Source organism: Malurus melanocephalus, unplaced genomic scaffold (assembly GCF_030028575.1).
Source record: "Malurus melanocephalus ecotype Western Australia unplaced genomic scaffold, MMel_1.1 scaffold_7, whole genome shotgun sequence".
Classification (NCBI taxonomy): domain Eukaryota; kingdom Metazoa; phylum Chordata; class Aves; order Passeriformes; family Maluridae; genus Malurus; species Malurus melanocephalus.
The window spans coordinates 2,302,420-2,323,586 of record NW_026623239.1 but is presented as its reverse complement, the minus strand read 5'-3'; the positions used below and the strand labels follow the sequence as shown (position 1 = coordinate 2,323,586).

The window sequence follows — 21,167 nt, the reverse complement described above, 5'->3', positions numbered from 1 at the left end:
ACTGACATACTTCACACCTCAGTGCTGCTGGTTTAGGGATGATGGTAACTTCTTTCCATCCTTCTAAACAGTGCTTGATCTAGAAAATAAATTTTCACTSTTCCCTGGCCGAGCACAGGTCAGGTAACTTTCACAACATTAAGAACTCTGCGCGTCCGCTAGAGCACAGAGGGGGGTGTGTTATTTGGACAGAGGTRGCAGAATTTTAGGATTCGCTTAGGCTGGATGACACTTACTCGATGACAGGSTTAAGTGTCAACCTGACCTTTATCTGCCAACAGTGGCAACAGGCAGCAAGTGACTTCCTAAAGCTCTTTCCCGGTGGCGCGCCCCGGTGACCTCCGCCGTGGCACCTCCCTCGCTGATCGTGGCGGCACGAAGGCCCCTCTCTGCCCCGCCTGACGGAGCTATCTGCCTCAGTGGTGACGCTGTAATGATGGAGCGCTTCTCCGGGGGGCTTTGCGAGGACCCGCGTCCCGCCTCCCGCCCGCGGGGCCGGGGGTCCCTGTCCCGAGGCGGTGCGGGGCGCCCCATGTCGCGGGCCCCGGTGGCGGGCAGGGAAGGGGTACCCAGTTGGGGTTCGCGGCTGGGTCACGGACACCCTGCCCGGGCGGGGCATCCCCGCCGCCCGCCCTTCCCCGCCAGCCGTGAGGGGGGGCCGCGGCCGGAGCGCGCGCCCGCCGCTCCCCGCGCCTCCAAGCGTTGCGCACCTTTGGGGATCGGGCGCTGATTGGCGGGGCGCTGCCAGTGACATCAGCCAGCTCACTTCCCATTGGCCGGCCCGTTGCTGGGACCGTAGGACTTCCAGGGAGACACTTAACCCCCTCGGCGCCGCCGCCCTACGCCGCCCCCGGCCAGAGACCCGTATCCGAGGCCGCCGCCGGCTCCTCCGGGGCGCCGACGGGCAGGAGGGGCGATCCCCGCGGCGGGGAGCGGATCCGCGGCGCCCACGCTGTCCCGCTCCCGGCGGCTCCCCGGCATCGCTGCTTTAAGCGGTCGCGGCGGGGCGCCCGGAGTAGCACGCGGCCTGGGGAGGGAGCGCGGGGATTGGCGGGGAGGCCGCCCGGCGGACACGCCCCCCCTAGAAAAGGGAGCCGTGAGTGGCGGGGGGAGAAAGTAAACACAGCCGGCCGGCCCTGCCCGCGGACCGGCCGGGGCGGGAGGGGCTCCGCGCCTGACGTGATGGGCCCCGGCGCGGCCGCCCCCGGGCAGGAGCACGCGAGGCGCGGGGCGGGCGGTATCCTCTCCCCCGGCCCCCGCGCCGGACCCGGGCCGGCCGCGCGGGCGGCGCTCCCCCCTCGCCGGCTGCGCGCCGCCCCCGGGGGGCGGCGGTGAAGGACCTGCCCGGCGCCCCGCTATTTATTCGCCCCCCACGCCCCCTTCCTCCTCCGCCCCGCTCTTTCCCGCGCCGCGGGCGGGCCATGGCTGGCGGCGGCACGGTCGGCCCGGCGAACGAGCACTGAGGGCGCACGGAGCCCCCCTTGTCGTCGGGGCGCGGCCGCACCATGTCGGCCGTCGCGTACGTGGACTTCGTGGCGGCGCAGTGCCTGGTCTCCATCTCCAACCGCTCCGCTGTGCCCGAGGCGGCGCGGCTGAAGGTGCCGGGCGAGGGGGAGGCGGCCCGGGAGCTGCGAGACCCCCGCGACGCCTGGAAGGACTACTGCGCCCTGCTGGCCATCGCCAAGAGCCTGCTGGAGCTGAACAAGTACCGGCCGCTGCCCGCCCCCTCCGTCTGCAGTGACAGCGTGGAGAGCCCCGACGAGGACGCGGGCTCCGACAGCGACGCGGCCACCGAGCAGGGTTCCAGCCCGCCCCGGAGCCCCCCGCCGGGGCCGCCCCCCCGCCTGCGCGCCTCCGGGGCCGCCCCTAAGGGGAAGCTGGCGACCGAGAAGAGGCACAAATGCCCCTACAGCGGCTGCGGCAAGGTCTACGGCAAGTCTTCCCACCTCAAGGCGCACTACCGGGTGCACACAGGTCAGCGGCGACGGAGGGAGGGGGGCGGGAGCGAGCGCTTGTCCTCGGATGAACCCGGCCAGCGGCGCGCCTGGCATCCCCGCGCGCCCCCGCCGTCCTGCCGCGCCGCTTTGGCTTTGGGTCTGGTTCGTGTCTCGCCCTCCTTCACGCCCCCCTTTCTTTTCCCCGCTCCCCCCCCGCCATCGTCTGTCCCCGCCGCCCTGCCGGACCGGCGCTCCTCGTCCGGCGGAGCTGGCGGCTGCCCCGGGCGGGGCTGCGGCAGCGCCTCCCGCCGCGCCCTGCCCGCCGCCCACCTGCACCCGCCGGGAACCGGCCTGGCCCCCGCGGGCAGTGCGGGCCGGGCGGCAGGCGCCGGGGAGCGGAGCGAACTTCGCGTGTCCGGCGCGGCTGCATGGCGGCTGAGGCCGCCGAGTCCGCTCGGAGCGTCGGAGAGGGAAGCACAGGGACGGCGGGATTCGGGTTTCCTGCCGCTGTAGGCGGACGAGCGGCTGCACCGGGTCAGAGCTCSGCACCTATTCCCCGAGGAAGGCGASGGTAGCGCAGTCCCTGCCCGAGCCCGTCTCGCTGCACCCGCCGTCGGAACCGGCAGCCCGCACAGTTGCCGGTGGGCTCTGCTGGGCTGCGGGGACTGGAYGCCCGGGGCCATGGCGCCGAGCAGGGCTGGCGGGATGCCGGCTCCCCTCGGCTCGGGAGGGGGCGGCGGCGGCGTCTCCCTGAACTCCCTGAGCTGCACCTCTGGGGCTTGCGGACACACCCCCCTCCGGCGGGCTGGATGGGGGAACTGGGCAAGCGCTTCACCTAAAGCCGGTGTCAGGCCCTCGGGCTAGCGGTGGAGCACCGGTGGAGCAGATCACCGCCGCGCTGCTCCCCGAACYGCCCCGGCGCTGCCCCGCGCCGCTCCTCCGGCCCGGGGGATTGAGGCGCCGTGTGGGGAGGACCGATCCCGTTCTTCTCGGTGGCTATCGGTTATCGCGACCCGGCTTCGGCGCGTTTCACAAGGGCTTCATTCATAAGGCTGTGTGCTCCCACTCCCGGCCCTCGTCCCGGCGCCTCGGAGGGTGTGGCAACATGGAAACCTGGAGGTAAAACGTATCTGCGGCAGCCTGGTCCCAAGGGGACGGCAGCTGCAGACTTCTCTGTTCGTTTGTTGCTTTTCGTTTTGGTGGCTTTTTGTTTATTTATTTGTTTTTAGACCTTCCGTGCAAGTGATTGAATAAAAACCGTTATGGGTCTGAATTGCTCTTGGGATCATAGTGGAGTACAAAAGGCTGGTTTTAAAAATGCTCTAAATTAAAGCGTTGTGTGCAAGAACAGAAAGGAGTGAACTGAAAGAGATAAAAACTGCGAACACATTTCACTTGCTTAAYGTCGGTTCTGTCAAAGATGGTGCCTTTTGGATTTTGTCTGTTGGTGATGGTTAGTGGTATCATACAAAACGAGTCTATCACCCAAGAAATGCACTGTGAGGCACTGCTGTAGAATTTAACACAGTTGGGTAGGATATGACCACATCTGAACTCCAGCTCAGCCGCCATTGCTCCAGTTTGCCTGTGTGCCTAGGTGTACGTGCACTGCAGAGGAAGAGACTCGATGCTGGTTGCCTACCGGTGCCCTGCTGGCACGTCTGCTGGGTGCTTAGCTCGAGGCTGGAGAGAAGGGGATAGGATTACGGGATATGGCTCAGTGATGAGCTCTGTGGTTAGACTTTCTCTGTGAGCTGGGAAAGAGGATGGTCAGTGGTGACCCTGTGCTGACCTCATGACCAGTGCCAAGGATTGCTGTGTTACCAGCTCAGAGACTGCAGCTTAGATGCTGTTTTGGAGGCTGAATGTAACTGGTGTTCTCCAAAATGTTGTCTCTTAAGTGACAAAGAAAATGTGTTAGCATCATTTTCATTTACTACCCCATGCTCAAACATCCACCCCAATAAGGGAACCAGAATAGATGTTGACTGAGATAGCATTCTATGTGCTGACAGAATGTAAATTAATGTACTGTACAACCCACACAGCTTGCTGTAAGCAGTAGTGTTATAATAAGTACTGCTGAAGTGGTATGAGGTATAGCATGTGCTGCTCACAAGTGGGTGGCCTTAGCTCCAAGTATGAGGTGTTTGACTCAGATGCACTAATGTACTGTCATGGCAGTTCTCTGTGATTAAAACCACTGCAGATATCCAGGAGTAATGAACTTTCAGAGCTTCCTAATGTGAAGTTAATTGAAGTTAACTGAAATGCTAAAAGATACAGATAATGTTAATTATTTTTATAAATTACAACAATTCCGTAGCAACAGTGGGATTCAATGAGACCTCTGGATTTATTCATAACTGTATATTGCAAAGCATTAATGTGCCCTCCTTAGTACCAATTTATTTCCCTTTTTTCAAATAATCTCTCTTTCGTCTATCTGCCATTTTTCATCAGGCCACCAGCTAGGTTTCTTGCTGCAGTGTAGCCTTTAGTTGARGCTGGTGCACAGTCACTAGTAGGAGTTTCCTGGTCTTAAATTTTTAATAGTTAATCTCAGTCTTTCTGTCTTGGAAAATGGTTTAAGAATTTCTGTTCACACTTGCTTGTGCATACAGTTCTTTTTTTTCATGAATTTAACAAGAATTAACATTTCATGAATTAACATTTAAGAAGCAAGTTGGGAAGCTGTGGATCCTTTTCTTTCTGTGTTGTRGTTGGGAATCTAAAAATTCACCAGACCGTTTTTGATAACCTAATGCAAAATAAGAAACAAAATACCAAATCAAAGAGTAGAAGGCAAGAACTTGATGCTCAGAGGTTAGAGGTCTGTATCTATTTATGATTCTTTGAACTTATTGGTTCAAAGGTTCAGTATTTCAGATACTAAAAATGTCTGTTTAACTGTTTGCTTAAAGTTTGGGCCTCTCATGATAAAGCCAGTTCAATTTCCAGGAGGCCCAAATTAGCCATCCATCAGAAATTGTCTTTTCAGTTGATCTTTACAGAAAAAGATCAGCAGATGGCACTGCATATCCTATTTGTACAGACCCCTTGTAATGCCAAAGTCACTGAGCTCAGCTTGTCTTAYTAGAGCAGGATTTGTTGGAGGTAGCCAACGAAGTATGAACCCTGCCACTTCTTGGGAGAGTAGTCTTTYCATTCCTCATTAGGCCTACATTCGAAATACATTCCTTTGCAAAGRTGTAGGGATACAAAGAGGGGCATCACTGAAACCGAGCTATTGCCTGACCTCTCCCTTAACTACCATCCAAAAGTGACTCTAAATTTGTGATTTAAGCTTTGGTGTCTTGAGTGGGAAGAGCCCAACAGATCAGGTTGTTCTTCAGCATGAGCTGTGACCAGTAGCATCTCTGAGGCACACRGTGCTTGATGTAGGAGAGGAAAGGTGGCTTTATGCCTGATGGCTCCCAAACCAAAGCTGTTTGCCAGGAAGGCAGGTGGAGGGGTAAGCTGCAACATGACCATACCTGCAATTTCCCTGTCACTTATGGGATGGTGTTACGGGAGTTTGGGACATGTAAACTCAGCTGAAATTTGGAGGTAGCAGGAGGGATTATGAATGGCCTGTCATGCTTAGGAGTCTTGAGCACTGAGATTACAGACTTAAGAGCAGAAAACCGCCTGGGTGAGACCCAAGCCCTGGAAGTGCTATAAAGATCAGGAAACGGTGAAGGACCCATCTGACCAAAAAAATGACAAGTGACAGCAGATAAGCAGGAGTTCTCTTCAAAGTGCACAGAACTCTCTGAATAGGTGGATTTATGTGTTTGGTTTTGACAGATGTTGTGTAGRGTTATTATTAGCCTCAAAGACGCAGCAGGGGAAGCAGCTTAATGGAGAGGGATGTGCAGGCCAGAGGATTTCCAAGGAAAATGAAAGCATACAAGAGTTAACAAGCCATCTCAGGTAGGAAGCCTGGCTGGCRGGTGGAGAGCAAAGGGCAGAGAGAGAGAAACTGGCAGGAGAAACAAGCTGTACAAAATTTACGTCTGCTATGATGGTGTGAATAGCAGTTAAAGGGCACCTGGCCACTGAAACCAGGTCTTCTCTGTCCCTCCTGACCAGTAGTAGTTTGTGAAATGCTTCCTCCTACAGGACTTGCAGGAGTRCACTTGTCTGGGGAGGCTGAGGATTGATGGGAATTTCACATATGCATCAGTGCCCTTAATTAAAAGTTTAGATGCACAAAACCCRAATATGGGAAAGGTTCTCCCTCTTCAGCTAGGCTTTTCAGACAACTGCATCATCATGGAAACTGGATTGAAACAATGCCAGGAGTTTTGTTACACCAGGCAGCCGATGCGCCCTTGAGTGCTCCCAGCATTTGATTCTCACCAGTGCTCAGTAGCAGGGCTTAGGCAGAGATGTGAACTCATAGGCTGACATCTGCACAGGGGAGTTCAGGGGCATTTCCAGCAGAGAGTAAGAATAAACACTGCAGCTGCCTGTCACTGCTATCCAGGTACCATGGTGTCAGACCAGCCCCTGTATTGGTTTGATTTGACTGTGCTGCTTTGTTATTTGTGTTCTAGATTATCTMACTCAACAGACTGTACAGATGCTGGCATGTTGACAGTCATCTGCTCGCTGAGAGCTTTTTTCAGTAATTTTGCTTGAGCATAACCTGAAATTTGGCATTTTAAGCCCCTCCTATGTCACTTAATGTCACTTAGCCAGATCCTTTAGAATAGGACCGAAGAGCAAATAGTGGAGCCAACAAGACATTTTTTGSTAAATTTAGATTGCCATGTGAAACATCATGGGTAATGAAAATGTGCAAATTATTGGAATTCTAATGGGCATGTTTCCAGGTCTCAGAGAAATATGATCATCCCAACTGGGAGACTTGCCAGCTGAGTAAGGTAGGCAAAAATCCTCAAGATTAAATTCAAGGTGGCTGATTCCCAGTTGTCTTATTTTCTGACAAAAATTTAAAATTTTAAGCAGGTGTATGTGTCACTTGTGGCAAAGTGTTCCAGAAAAGTTCATTTATCAATTGAGTCAGCATGACAAAGTTCACATGTAGAACAGAAGCAGTGAGCAGGCCTTATCCATAAGAGCACAGCTCCTGTTTCCAGATGGATGTGTTGAAATTGCAAGTTTACAGAGCTCCTGCACACTGTTTATGCCGTGGCACTGAAGACCATGTGGTCAGTGTCTTTGCTCTTGTTAGCCTGTGTTTCTTGGAGCCCCAGCTGTTGAGATCCCTGCAGGAACTCCTTTGTTCCTCTTTGCTGGCTGCTGTGTCGTTGTGCACCRGGGGCTGCTCCTGTGCTTCTGGCCTTGCACAGCTTCCAAGCCTGCAGCTGGAAGAGCAGGGAAGGGCCAATTTGAGATTAAACAAAGGGGGTCTGAGGGAGTGACGGCAAAGTACACTTTTCACTTGCAGAGCAGTTTACCGTGTTCAGTTATGATGAATGTGCATAGCCTGAGAGCATTCTGTGCATACCTTAAACCTGAGGGAAAAGTCTGTTGAAACACGGGCTAATAAATTCAGAACAAAATTTAAAAAGTTACATTATTTTTTCTGAATGCATGTAAAATTGGATTCCCCCTTTCCTTGTCAAAGCTGTTACCTCTTAGYGAGGATTTGATTATTCGTACAGGACAGGAGCTTAAGCTCAATGTCCTTTGATCCCAGGTAAGTGCCCTAAGCACCAGGTTACGAGTTGGTCTGTCTCTGTTCAGTTAATATTTAAGTTTTACTGCAAAATGGAGGAAGTTCATATGAAGGTAAGTCAGGAAAGGAGAAGAGGTAGCAACCTCCTCCAACCCACATATCCAATAATGTGCTGCTGAGGGCACTCAGCTCAACTATGAAAGCACAGATTTACCTCTGGTGAGGTTTTCCTCTCCTAAGTGGCTTCCGTGACTGATCTCTCTCTGTGAATATGTGTATGGAGGCACAGTAGTCCAGAGAAAGCCTTTTGTAAGGCAGTCAAGGAGGTTTGTGCTCTGGAAGAGAATCTGAAAGGGCATCCCTTACATCTGATACTGTGTCACAGTGGACTAAGAGCAAGACAGAATTTTCCTGAAATTTAGTCTCAGCAGCAGCAGGTTGTAGCAGGTGTTTTTGCATCTGGAATTTTGAAAGAGACTCAAAACACCTGTATGTCCCAGCAGCTGCTGAGTGGTAGTTTTAAGAATGTCAGAACATTCTAAATACTTGCTGAAAGCAGCATTTTAACACTTGAGTCAACCTGTTGTGTTTAAACCTAAGTTGTGGTAGAATAAACCTCTTGCTGGAATCCATCCATCTGTCGCCTGTCCTGTCTGTTTGATCTGTTGTCTGGTTGGATTACCACAGTTTAGGTTTTCCAGAAAGCCTTCCTTTAGGCATATAGTCCCTAACATCCTCATTGCTGATCTCTCTGCACCAGTGTCTGTACCTTGCTGCCATGTGTTTTAATGATCTGATTTTGGAATATCTCAGGAAAGGAAGAAGCATGCTTGAAAGGCCTCCAATCTGTCTGCCCCGAAGATCTATCTTCACCAGAATATCTTGCATGTGGACGCTTGGTCAAAGTCCAGTGTCCTATAGGAAATTGCTCATTGAGGATATGTGAAGCAAACAGCTGGGGAGAAAAGTCAGAGATACCTGAGATAGCAGTTATGCTATGTATTAAAGGCACCATGAACTGAAGCTCCCTGCCTCAGTCATCCATACATAAAGCAACATTTTGTGGTGAAAAGGCAGATGAGTAATCAGGATACCACTACTACCTGTACTTATGTTAATGAGTCTGCTAATGCCCACTCTGTATTCTTTTTTCAGACAGCCTTTCTGCGTAAGACTTCTGTGTGGGAAAATCTGAAATGTCCCAGGGTAGGGGAAAAAAGTTAAATTAGCTTTTGTCTATTCAGAATAAAATGGAAATGAGATAAAGTACACCTGTTTTAAGTAGTACAAAGTGGCTTGGATATAGAGTTTAAGCCTGCACAGAAAGAAGAAACTAAACATTGGGGGAAGGGGGAGAGGAGCAAGTAGAAAATGGCAGGTGCAGCAAGAGAGCTAAGATTATAACGATCTGCAAAGGATTTTACATCCCTATGGGTTTTAAAATAAGCCAGGGTTGCAGGAGCAGGAGTTCTTTAGTCTGCAGAGAAGACCTGTGAAGTACCACTATTAGCTTATAGCTCAGAATAAACTTATGTCTCTCACTATATTCCTGGTGCCACACAGCACAAAGGATGGGAGTCTGCAGACGCACCTGTTCCTAAAACCTATAAATCTGTTTCTTATTCACTTCTTACTTCTGTGAGCTGCCCTGTTATCTGTGTGTATGTATATACACATACTTTTTTTAAAAGGAAATTATTTACATCTTTTATCTGTTGTGTTTGGATCCTATCACACRTAGTTTAAACTACCATGATATACCATTGACCTTTCCTTCATCTTTTGATGGAAAATGCCATYGGAGGCATATCTTAAAATGTCAATAGCATACAGCCACTAAAGGAATCAGTGTATAATAGCACTGGTTCTTTTGGTTGTTCATTCTGCTGTTTCAAGCTTTAGCATGATTACCCCTAACACTAAGGGAGAAAAATTATGAGGAAAATACATGCCTTGCCTGAGCTGACACAGAAATCCCTGTCTCCAGATGGAGGCAGCACTAGCTAGCACTGCAGCTCTCTAGTCCACTGCTGCCCAGCAAGCATATGAGCTGCAAGACCTATTTTCTTAGAGAGAAGGATACCGCAGATACTGGTGCAGCTTGAAAAAGGAAGTGTATTAGATACAGCAGATACAACCACCAGCTTTGTGGAGTGGACAGTTATCGCATCACTCCGTGCCTGCCTTGCACCTATTGAGACTGTCCCTGAGGCACCATCCCTTTGGGCTAGTGTCACCTCTCACAGCTTTGCTGCCAAGGGGAGCAGTGAATCCTTAGGCTCAGAGACAGCCCCTGAGGGCCTGGAAAAACCTTCCTTTGCCTTGTCTCTCTGCTCTGACAAGCCTGGAATTTAATACAGCCAGGTGTCAGGTCTTGTACCTACTTCCATGTAGGCACTTCGGAAATGGCTATAACAGCTTCTGCAGCTTTGTGTTGCCGAGGTGATGAAGCCATTCTCAGCTACTGTACTTCAGAGCTCGGCAGTGGGTGGGGGGCAGTGCTGGTGGCATCCAGGTGTGTCTGAGGGAGCATGGCCACAATCCACTGTGTCCCCATTCTGGTGCACAGTGGCCCTCCTGTTGGTAGCAAGGCATGTCTGCACCACACCAGGCTCCACAGCCTTGATGTCCTTCCCCAGCCGAGCCCAGGGTTGATTCCCTGTAGAGTATAGTGCCAAAGGAACAGCAGGCAAGCTGATCCTCAAGGGATCCTGAGCAAGCCCTGCCTTTCCCTGAAGCTTTGTGGTTACACTGTGTGACCTCAGAGTGCTTTGCCCTGGCATGTGAAAAGGGTGGGTGGAGTAACGATGGTGGAGGTCATGCTGCTCCTGCCATGTGTCAGAGGGCATTCCAGAAGAAAGGCTTCATTTTTTCTTCCCATGTGCAGTTCCAGGAGGGCTTGAGGGAGGAGCTCAGTTTCTTGAAGGCTGCATGAGGACATATTTTAAACACTGCTTTTTTGGCACTCAGGTTGGATACTACCTTGCCCTAAAATGTAGGGGCTGCACCTACATTTATGGTGTGATGCTTGTTATCCAGCTGAGGCATGTCATCTCCCTCTTCCACAGCTGGGCACTTCTGCAGGCTGGAGAGCTGTCCTGAGGTAGGTGGCTGGAAATGTGGTTTCTGGGGATGAGGCAGGATGCCTCAGATGCTCTCACTGTTCTGGGGCGTAAGTGCCTGACACAGAGGCATATACTAGATGGCTCCACACATGCAAGATGTAGCACTCCTCCCACGCTCCCAGGGGGAGCTAGAAAGCTGTTCTGTGCCTCCCACTGCCACCTGCTTCCAGGAGCTGTGACAGAAACCATGAGATAGATTGCAAAAGAGCAGCACAAGRGAAACGTTTGCCACAGATGCTAAGGACAGGCGCTGGGCAGGGCAGTGTTGTGAGGCTGTTGTGGCTCCCGGTACTGCCCCGCTGTGTAGCTGCGGTCACRGCCTTCACGCACGTGTGACCCTACATACTGTTTTAATTAATTTGTAATGGTTGTTCAGCTCTTCCAGCCATGTCCAAAAAGCATACATCAGGGAGCCAAGAAATGCATTTAGCCCTGGCTCAGGATGGCTGGCAGCTCTGCCTGCCCTGGGCTTGGGCACCCAGCTGGCTTGGCTTCCTCTGTGCCATCCTTGTCCCCTGACTGAGGACCATGAAGCAAAGAAGGCAAGTGCAGGGAGAGCAGCCGCAGGGCTGCTGTGGCCAACACAGTCCCGCTCATCCAGCTCAATTCCATGGCACACTGGTAGGTCTGAAATAGGGCAGCTGCCTGTTAAGGAGCAGAAACCACCAGGAGCCCAAATGGTAAAAGCAGCTGCTTTATTCAGGCAGGCTCACTTGGGCTTTCAGAGCCCAAGGTGTAGCTACACCTCAGCTTACCTTGAAAGTCTGTCCTTATCTTTCCTTGCCCTTTTGGATGCCATCAGTGAGTCCCTCCCCATCTCATTTCTCCTCCCTGCAACTCTGCCATACTTTTCTGCTGCTGGTTTTCCTCCTGGCTTCAAGGTGTTCATTTAAGGCTGTAGCTTTTTGTTTCTGCTGTTGTGTCTGGGGAGCACTCCAGGATTCATTTSTAAGTGACTTGCTTTTTGTTATCTTTGAATGTAAAGTGAGCTCACCTGTTGCGCCAAACCTCACAGTACCAAGAAATACTGGAGTTCCTGGGTTTCTTTGCAACTCTTCTGAGCTGGAAAACTCCTGAGATAGTTTTTATATTTCATGGTTGACTGTAAATAGCTGTCACATAGCTGCCATTTATATTCTCTTCAGGAGACTCTAAAGAAAGTAAATGAAGACATCAAAACTGCAGTAGTRCATGGTGTCTGTGGTGGAAAGCTTTTGTGTGAACTTAAAACACCTTTATTTTCCATCTGTGCTGTGTACTAGGGTCAGCCTTGCTGCTCAGGAAGCGCTGTGTATGTGCTTGAAGGTAAAGCCTGTGCAACCCACAGAGGTGAACTGTAGGGATGTGGACTGCCAGGAAGATGACATGGAGTGCTCTTCAATCCTTACACCTTTATTTTGTAAAAGTGAAGTTGTGGTGTGGTTTAGGTTAAGGCGTTTGGGTTTGGTTTTCATTATAGCAAATACTTGTTCCAGTAAGAGTGTGAATAATGAAGTGTTTTTCCTGTCTTGAAATCAGCTGTCTAAAAGATTGATATTCTCTGGAACACCTTGGATTTTCAGGGGAAGGTCTGAGAGGGGAGCATGAGACCTCTGTGCAGGTGCAGCAGTTTTGCTCTACATGTTTGCAGCCTTGAGGTTTCACTGCTCCCCAGTTCCTCCCTTGTCCACTCCTCCTGGCCTGGAATGATTTGTCCTAGGTGAAGGATTTTTTTTTTCTTTTTTTCATCATTTTCTAACTGTTACAAATAATTCAGTAGAATGGAAGAGTTAGAGGAATAATTCTGGCACTTATTTCCTAAACTACTGTAGTGAGACCAACATGAAAAACATACAGGCACAGGCAGAGCTCATCTGTTGTTTTGACAGTCTTCAGGTCATGTAAGGCTTTCACAAGAATGTGAGTTTCATGTATTTGGAGGGGTTTTTGGCTTCTATTGGAGGTGAGACTGAAACCTGATGAAGCGAGTTATCAACAACTCCACAGACGTTGGCACCATGGCAGGAAACAAAAGCAGCTTTTTCCCCTCAGCAGCATGTTCTCCTTAGCAAAGCTGGGATGTGTCGATCTGCATTACCCCTGCCCCCCTAAATCTCGTTATGCTTTCCTCCCCGCAGGTGAGCGACCATTCCCCTGCACGTGGCCCGACTGCCTTAAAAAGTTCTCCCGCTCTGACGAGCTCACGCGGCACTACCGCACCCACACTGGCGAGAAGCAGTTCCGCTGCCCCCTCTGCGAGAAGCGGTTCATGCGGAGCGACCACCTGACCAAGCACGCCCGCCGCCACACTGAGTTCCATCCCAGCATGATCAAGAGATCCAAAAAGTCCAGCTCCAGCAGCTCCTTGTGAAGRCAGGGCTGGCCCTGGGAGAGGAGTGGGGAAGAGGCAGGCAGTGGCGAGGATGCAAGGCAGTGGTGCCAGAGCACGAGCATCCACTGCGGTGCCGGTCACCCTCGCTGTTAAAAAGCACAYGTAGCCGGCATTATTTAAACTAAAGTACTCAGTATCCCCCTCCCTGTCTTCCACCTCCTGGCCCTGCACTGAGAAGAATAGCCTGGAACAAGTGGACTGTGGGGTGAGAGGAGGGAAGGGACAGCCCGTGAGGAGGCCACCTCCTCCACGTAAAGCATTGATACTGGTGTACATACATATGACTGGGCGGTCTGGCCTGTGCCACCACAGTAGCATGACCCCAAAGTCTTTGTGATTGCTGTGTCATGAACATGTTTTGTTGAACAGTGTAATGCTGCTTGTATTTAGAGTTTGTCRAGTAAAAACACTTTCCGAGTCCCATAAATAACTCTCAGATTAAAGCTCCATAGCACATTGTAGAAGTGGGTTTACTTATTAGTATCTTCTGCGATCCTGCACTTAAAGAGACTATTAAGAGAAACATTACATAGGTTACCAGTAGGTGAATTTATACTCAATAAGGCCCATTAAAGTAAATAGGTCTTTTTAATTTTTCTTTGTATTAACTATACTTTTGAATATAAGCTGGACTTTTCCAGTAAAAACATATATGATTAAAGAAGATACTTAAAGCAAAAAAGCCCCACAAACAGCTCAGTTGTTTTCTGACTGTGTGTGTATTTAGGTCTGTTATTCACTTATGTGGAAAAATACAAGTCAGCCTAGATAATGTGGCAGGCATGTGGGAGCTGAAGCATATGTCTCTCATATGATCCTATATTTGTCAATAATACAGTACTGTACTATAGAAATACCACTAACAGTGCTTTATTCTGCTGTGGTTTGTTGAATGGGTGCACAAAGCAGCTACCATCTTTACAAACTGCTGCTTTTTTAAAGGCTTTTTCTTGTCCTACACTTGCCTTAAAGATTTATTCTCTTCATACCATGGCCTAACTCCCTTGGAGTCCTATGGGAGTTGCATGTTTATGAAGAGAGTAGACCTTTCCTTAAGAGCACTCTGATAATGGAAACAACTAAAATTATTGTAAGGAGCACTTTGGAAGGGCTCCTGTATCTCTTGATTGCTCTTTCTCTGGAGTATGGGGGAATGCCACGAGCTAATTTCAAATAAAGAAGGTGTCTTGCAATACTCCTTTATGACATAAGCTTCTCTTGGTACTTTGTACCTGTGTCATGCATGGCATGTCAAATGCGGAGCAGAATGATCACAGAATGAAAACTTTCAGCTGTGATCATTAGCAAATATTTCAGATTTTTTTATGTTAAAAGCATGAAATGTAAGAGGTTATCATTAATACATTTTTTCCCCTCCCCAGCTGCATAAACAGGGGAGAATTCTGTTTACACTTTTTTTTTTTTCCAGAAACATTCTTCTGTTTGATTTTTACCCCTTCCTCCAGAAGAGGAAGGGGAGGTGCAGCCCTATTACAGAGACTTAGGGCCAAATTAATTTTGTGAGTATTTACACTGAAACCCAAAGTGTCTCCACTGCAGATGAATTTAGGTCATCTTGTAAAATTCTGTACATAGAAGATCTTGTTAGCACACCTGCAATTACAGTATGTTATTGTTATATCTGATAAAAAGCTTGCTTCCTAGAAACAAACATAAAGAATGAACTCGGAGATTAGAGTGTTTTCCTCTACAGTTGTATATGGCTTCCAGCATTAGAAATCAGTTTGCATACTGTGTTTTTACCTGTGTAGTTCATGATAGATTTCGTCTATGTGAAGAGAACTCTTTTAAAAAGCATTGGGGATATTGAACAGTCTGTGGAATAAAAAGGGATGTGTTTTCTTCAGTGAAGACATCAGGAAACCAAGCACACTTTCTACCTCCGTTTCAGCTTTTTGAAACATTTATTTTAGAAACCAAACTTTAATTTCTCGTATTCAGATTGAGTCATAGGGACATAGGTCTTTGTAATAAAAACTGGTAGTGTTAGTATTTCTGAGGATCTAGAAATACAGAAAATGTTGTGCTTACCAGTACTGTTAATGCTGCCTTGTGGAGCAGGGTCAGGGGCCATGAGCAGCCCGATAAGATTCAGAGGTGCATGTATATTCATCTTTGTTCTTCTCTGGGAAGATCCAGCTAGATTTCAAGTCTCCGTCCTGCAGTCTGGATTGTTGCCATTTTGTGGGACAAATGCAGCACTTGGAAAATTAAAGCCTGATCCTGTGAAATACTGAAATACAAGAGATCCTCACATCCAGCTGTCCACAACTGAAAGCCACAGGTGATAAGCAGCTCCTAAGTCAGTACATCAATGTTTTGGTTACTTAGCTACCAGGATTAACTGATATATGGAACTAAATGGCCAGATTCATGGTTTCCACATTGTGTATTTGGGGTAGAATGCACATTTAAAGAAATGCTATTGTTCCTGCAAAGTCTGAAAGAGGCGGGAGGTACATTAGTCCATGGGACAATGGGATATGCAAGGCACGTGTCACCACTGCCAGTGACAAAATCCTGTTTCTGAAAAGAACCCTTCCTAAATAGTAATGTGTGCTGTATTTCAGCATTGGATAGACAGGATTAATGCGATTCATTAAGCACTAACAGAATACATTGGGAGTAATCACGTTTGGGGATTGCATTTTACAGTTTTGTTCATTTAGTTTGGGTTTTTTTTTTTTTTCTTTCAGTAAAAGCAAACAATGGCTTTAACATCTAAAACAAACTGCAGGTTAGTTCCTTGCATCTTGAAGTTAAGTTTTGAATAGGGTTGCAAGTGTTGGAAAAGGAAAGGAAAATCAGGTTCTCTAATACTATACGTTCTAGTTGTACTATTTTGAAAGTACTTAATAGTGCTGAAGTTAGGACAGCTCCTCTTTGATTAAGAAAGTCCATTAGTATAGAGAAATCATGGATTTAAAGGTATAGCTATACAACATACTTATTTTTGAACGTTTTTCATGACCGACATTACAGATCTGTTTTCAGCTTGCAGATGGACTTAGCCCAGCATACAGCAGACTGGACACATACTTCAAAATGCTGTTTTACAAACCAGTGATCTGTAACACTGTAAAATACCAACTCCCAATCAGTTTTATTTTTGTACAGTATTCGTATTCTTTATAAGTTATTTTGCTGTCCTGTTTTGTAAATCACATGAAATTGTAAAAAAAAAGGAAAAGAAAAAAAAAGTAGGCATAGATGTTTTTGTACATATGTATATATATATTGTCCAAATAAAGAAAAGAGGAATAAAAAACCCAAATGTTGTCTTGAATGACTGAAGTCAAGCAGTGTTAATGTAAACCAGCCTGAATGACTACAAAAAAAGTTACACACATTATGAAATGTGTAGTGTGTGAACCAGCTTCAAAGGTCTTAGTGTTGCTAGTCATCATTTAGCTGGGGTCTTGTTTCTCTACATTTCTACAGTGTTTKCCCTGGTATTCCTTCTACCAATACAAGACAGAGATAGAGACACAACTTGTATTCAGGTCTCCAGTCACCTATATGCTCCAGATCCCAAAAAGTCTGTCTCCCACTACTCTGTAGCTTTTGAGCTCAGAGCACTGCTCTTCCCCACACTGTGCAACTTCTCAGTGAGCTAATGACGCTTCAGCCTGTGCAGCGACACTGCTGTCTAGAGCTTCCCATCGTTCTGGAGGGGTTGCTGGCTTCTGAAGGAGGTACSAAAGAGCTAAAAGGAGCCAAAAAGCTCCCCAACATCACAATGACCAAAAGMAACTACTTACAGGAGTTAATCTGGTACATGGGCATGGTGTGACTGCAAGGGGTGTCACTGCAAGTTGAGCCCTGGGCCCAAGGGAACATGTAACCTTCCAGCAAGGCAGGCAGTGACAAATGGGTGGAAGCATGCCATCTACAGCKGGAACAAAACTTGGAAGTTGCTTCCAGATTTGACTTGATGCTGAGTTGGAGTTTTCTCTTCTGGGGTGGGATGGTAAAGGACAGATAAAACAAACTCAGCATGTTTGCTTTTTTTAGCTTGTCATTGATTTTAGGAATAAGGGACACAGGGCTGTGGATTGGCATCATTCCCTTGCAATTTAATTATAGAAGACTTTCTACAAACTTAAAATTTTTCATCTTAAACCCTTTAATATTAATTTGGTTTCAGTGCTGTAATTTGAACAGCTACCAAAATCTTCCTAGTGCAGAGGCGGCCTTAGGAGGATGTCTACAAACACTGAGATCTAGTACACTGTACAGAGGGGTCTCACCAGGAGTGGTGTAAATTTTAACTAGGAATGGGTATGTCATGCAAACCACACGGGTGCTGGCAACACTGGCATGGGGAATTGTGACCCTGAATGCAGACCTCAGCTGATTCTGAGAKAACAATTTCTACAAGGCTGTGAGGGTCTCCAGTATTTTCATTTTTYCTCTCTGCCAAGGACAAAAAAAGGAAACATGCCACAATTTATCTTAAAAGTCCAGTTAAATGCCTGCAGAGTGGCTCAGAAAGCAGCACACAAGGAAGGTTGGATTTCTGAATCCGCCTGCTGGGTGACCTGGATAACTTTGATCTTCATAGGAGTCTGTAACGGTGCTGTTCACCACTGACTCTTCCAGAGCTGCAGAGTCTGTGAGGTTTCATTTATGCATCAGGGCTCTGTAACAACCACTACTTTCCCAATGGCTTTTGCTTTGGAACCAAAACCTCTTTCAGGTTGAGCTCCTCACACTGCTCAGGCAAATCAGAAAAATTTCATCAGCAATAACAATGCAAATGCACAATTGTCAGAACACTACTTACCCAAGTACTCTTTGGGAGACTGCCTCAAAGTAGGGGAAGCTTTCCCAATGGCAGGAATTTTTCAGCTCTCCTGCTTTTCCTACCATGCTCTCCTCAGCTGAGAAGCTCTCTGATCCCTAAAACACCTCCTCAAACACTTCCACARGCATTGTGGACATCTTCCCATTTCAAAAAGGGAACATCTTGACTGGCATTAGCTCTAAATCCTTAACAGACATTTATTTCTGTATGATTACATTCAGTGTTCTCCTGGCTCATCTATGGCTTCTGGGGCGAGCTAGAGTCCCTATTGCTTCCAGATGGTATTTTTGAAATGGCTACAACTATTCCTGTATTTTTACTGGCTGGTGACTTTCACCTGATAATTGATAAACATCCTATCACTTTCCATATCACTGTCTTGGTTTGAAAGACAGGTGTCTGCCAAGGAAGGAGCCTCTTAATTCTCCCTGGAATGGAGAATATGACCCCCTTCCCCCCAAATCATTATAACTTTGAAATTAGGGGGTGTTCAGGCAAAGCATTGGGAGAAAGATTACCCGACCTTTAATACTGTATACAACAAGGCAACCAACACCAAGGGCAGCGACAAGAAGCAAAGCCATAACCCCAGCGCAGCCCCCTCCGGGCTGTCCCCGCCCTCCCCTGTGCTGCAGTTCCGCTCGCGGCCGGCAGGGGCGCTGGGGGTGCCGGCGGGGCGGTGATTCCTCCGCGCCGGCAGGGGGCGCTGTGGCGAGCGCTCAGCCGCGTCTCTCCCTCACACGGCAATGGCGGGCGGGCGAATGGCGGGAGTGGCGGAGCGGTGGCTGGGGGCGCACAGACTGGCTCGCCCGACGTAATGAGCAAGAGGCCGCGGGAGCCGTGGTGTGTTCCGGCAAGCGGCAAGTGGAGGGTGCGGGGTTACAGTGTAGCAGAAAGCCGGAGCAGTGGCAGGAGCAGCGGCAGCCCGATCCCCACACCGGGAGAGGCTTTCTCAGAGGCGGAGCGGCTCGGAGTCTCAGGTTTTCCCTTGCAGCACCGAGTGGATGGTAAGAGTCCTTTTCGGTGAGGTATGGTGTGAATAAGATCTCGATTCAATGGCCCGCTCTTAGGAGCAGAGCCTTACTCACGGTAGAAGAAGGTGACGGAACTCCGCAGTGGTGCTGGATTCTTCCCACTGCAGCTGCACCTTGTCTCCCCTCCGAATGCCCAAAGAGCAAGAGCTAGGAGCTGCATTCAGCCCTTTAGCCCCAGCCCAAAATCTCAGTGTCTCCGCCCCTCCAAGAGAAACCCTCCAGATAAGGGCATAGCCAGCTGCATCCCTCCACCGGAGCTGGGCTACTTTTGTATTTTCTTAAGTACCAGTCGTTATTGTCTCTTAGCAACAGATGGGACAAAATTCCCCAAGAGAAAACAAAAGGAAAAATCCTAACAAACCCTATCAGTCTCTGTTTCATACTGTTGCYTCTTAGGCCATATAATGCCTGTTTCGGCACAGCAAAGCACAAGACACAAAGGAAATGGAGTGTGTAAACCACAACATGAGAATTCCTGAGTAGGTAAGGGCAGTTCACCATCACAAGATCCAGAAATGCCCTTTTGGAATTCAGAACACATGGAGAAAGAAACCAGAACATAGTATCAGTGCCCTCCCAGCACTGCTAAAAAGGTGCAGAGAGATGTCTTGGACTTTCTCAGTGGCTTTTTCTTCCTCTTCTGGCTAATGGGCATGGGCCACAAAGACAGCAGCAGAAGTTTCAGAGGACACAGGTGTAAGGTATATTTGAGCTTCCTAGAAGCACCGTATAACAGTGGTTTGGGCTCTTCTGCTGTTAATGACTGCTTTGGTGGCCKTGGACAGTATTTCCAAGCAGAAAGCACCTTCTGAGGCTCTGCGAAAAGCCATGCATAACTGCTGTCAAAATACACAAGGGAAAACCACAGTGGTTATGATTAGTTTGTGCAATTTGCTGGKGGCAAATCACTGTCTCTGCTTTCCTGGATTGTATAAAATAATCCAGGCCTTATCTAGAAGCTAAACTACATTCAACTCTTATATCTAATGAACTGTATTTCTCAGGTGTATAATTTTTAAACAAACAAGGAGGACAGCCTTGCTGTAAAAATATCCAAATTGAAATAAAGGATTCTTTCAATATACTGCAGTGATTTTCCATGAACATACTGATTTCTGACATATTGATGCTTAGGAATTGCATGTACACTGGCATCTGTCCCACTTTAATTATGTTGGCACAAAGCCAGTATATTTTGTGCAGCAAAGTGCATTTTAAACACCACAAAAATTCTGACCAGGAAAGTCCTTCATGGATAGATAGTACAGTTCAGCTCAGAAACAGACAAAAAGCAGAGTCAGATTCTTCCACCACTGGGGCCTACAGAAAACTTGAACATCAGTGGCTTTTCACCTAACAGTCTTTTAAGCATCACTGCAGGAGCAAAGTGGGGCTGATACTGTTGGTGGTATCYGAGAAGTCCCTTTGCACTCCTTGTACAGACCATCTGCTTTGGATTTATGCTGTTTGTAATTCCTCAGGAAAACCAACAASGAAACCAACCAAATAAATACCCCTGCAAAAAAAAACCTCAACCACCAAACAAAGCAAAAAGCCAACAGAAAACCCCCAAAACCCAACAATAAAAAAACCCCTTTTGTTGTCCATGAAAAAACTATTACATGATCCCAACTGAGGTAAACCACTGTTAATAGACTGCAGTTAAGGTCAAGCTTCAGAATGTTCACAATCTACAGCTTTGGATACAAACTGGGAAGGGGGAATTGAAGATTTTTCCTCTTTAAATTACATGATCCAGATTCACTTTGAACCATCCATGTTAACGTTACCTGTACAATCTGCTGCTGTTCTTTTCCAAGGCTCCTTGATATCTTCTGCCACTATCTTCTGAATTAACATCTTTCCCCTTATTGCTTCCTGCAAAATCAGCTTTGTCCACTACTGTGCATGGTTCCTTATCCCCAACAAAATGAAGTCTGTCATTGCTTTCCAGTTCACTTGCCATGTTCTCATCTCCCTGCTTCCCAACGAGCTCAGACTGTGAGCAGGTGACTTGCTCTTCTATGAATATACAAGCCAAGATATTTGCCAATATCTCATATAGCTCCAGGTGCAATAATGACAGGTGTAACATCACATTTTGAGACCAACATACACTGTCGTGGTTTAATCCTAGGCAGCAGCTCAGGGCCACACAGCCATTYGGACACCCTCCCCCAGTGGAATGGGTCAGAGAATAAGAACGCTAGAAGTGAGAAAAC

The 21,167-nt window shown here is 48.3% G+C and overlaps 1 protein-coding gene across 1 annotated transcript; it reads left to right on the top strand.

The window, feature by feature from the left end:
* Window positions 1–1,116: 1,116 nt before the first annotated feature.
* KLF9 (KLF transcription factor 9) lies at window positions 1,117–14,848 on the top strand. The gene is made up of 2 exons (XM_057372469.1): window positions 1,117–1,974; window positions 12,830–14,848. The coding sequence occupies exons 1-2, from the start codon at window positions 1,506–1,508 to the stop codon at window positions 13,060–13,062; spliced, it is 702 nt and encodes a 233-aa protein (XP_057228452.1). The 5' UTR covers window positions 1,117–1,505; the 3' UTR covers window positions 13,063–14,848.
* The last annotated feature ends 6,319 nt before the right edge of the window (window positions 14,849–21,167 follow it).

Bases quoted from the DNA above. Each gene is read 5' to 3' on its own strand.
- KLF9 (XM_057372469.1), top strand. From the start codon at position 1,506: ATGTCGGCCGTCGCGTACGTGGACTTCGTGGCGGCGCAGTGCCTGGTC. The intron at 1,975-12,829 runs GTCAGCGGCGAC...TCCTCCCCGCAG, and splicing joins GCACTACCGGGTGCACACAG to GTGAGCGACCATTCCCCTGC.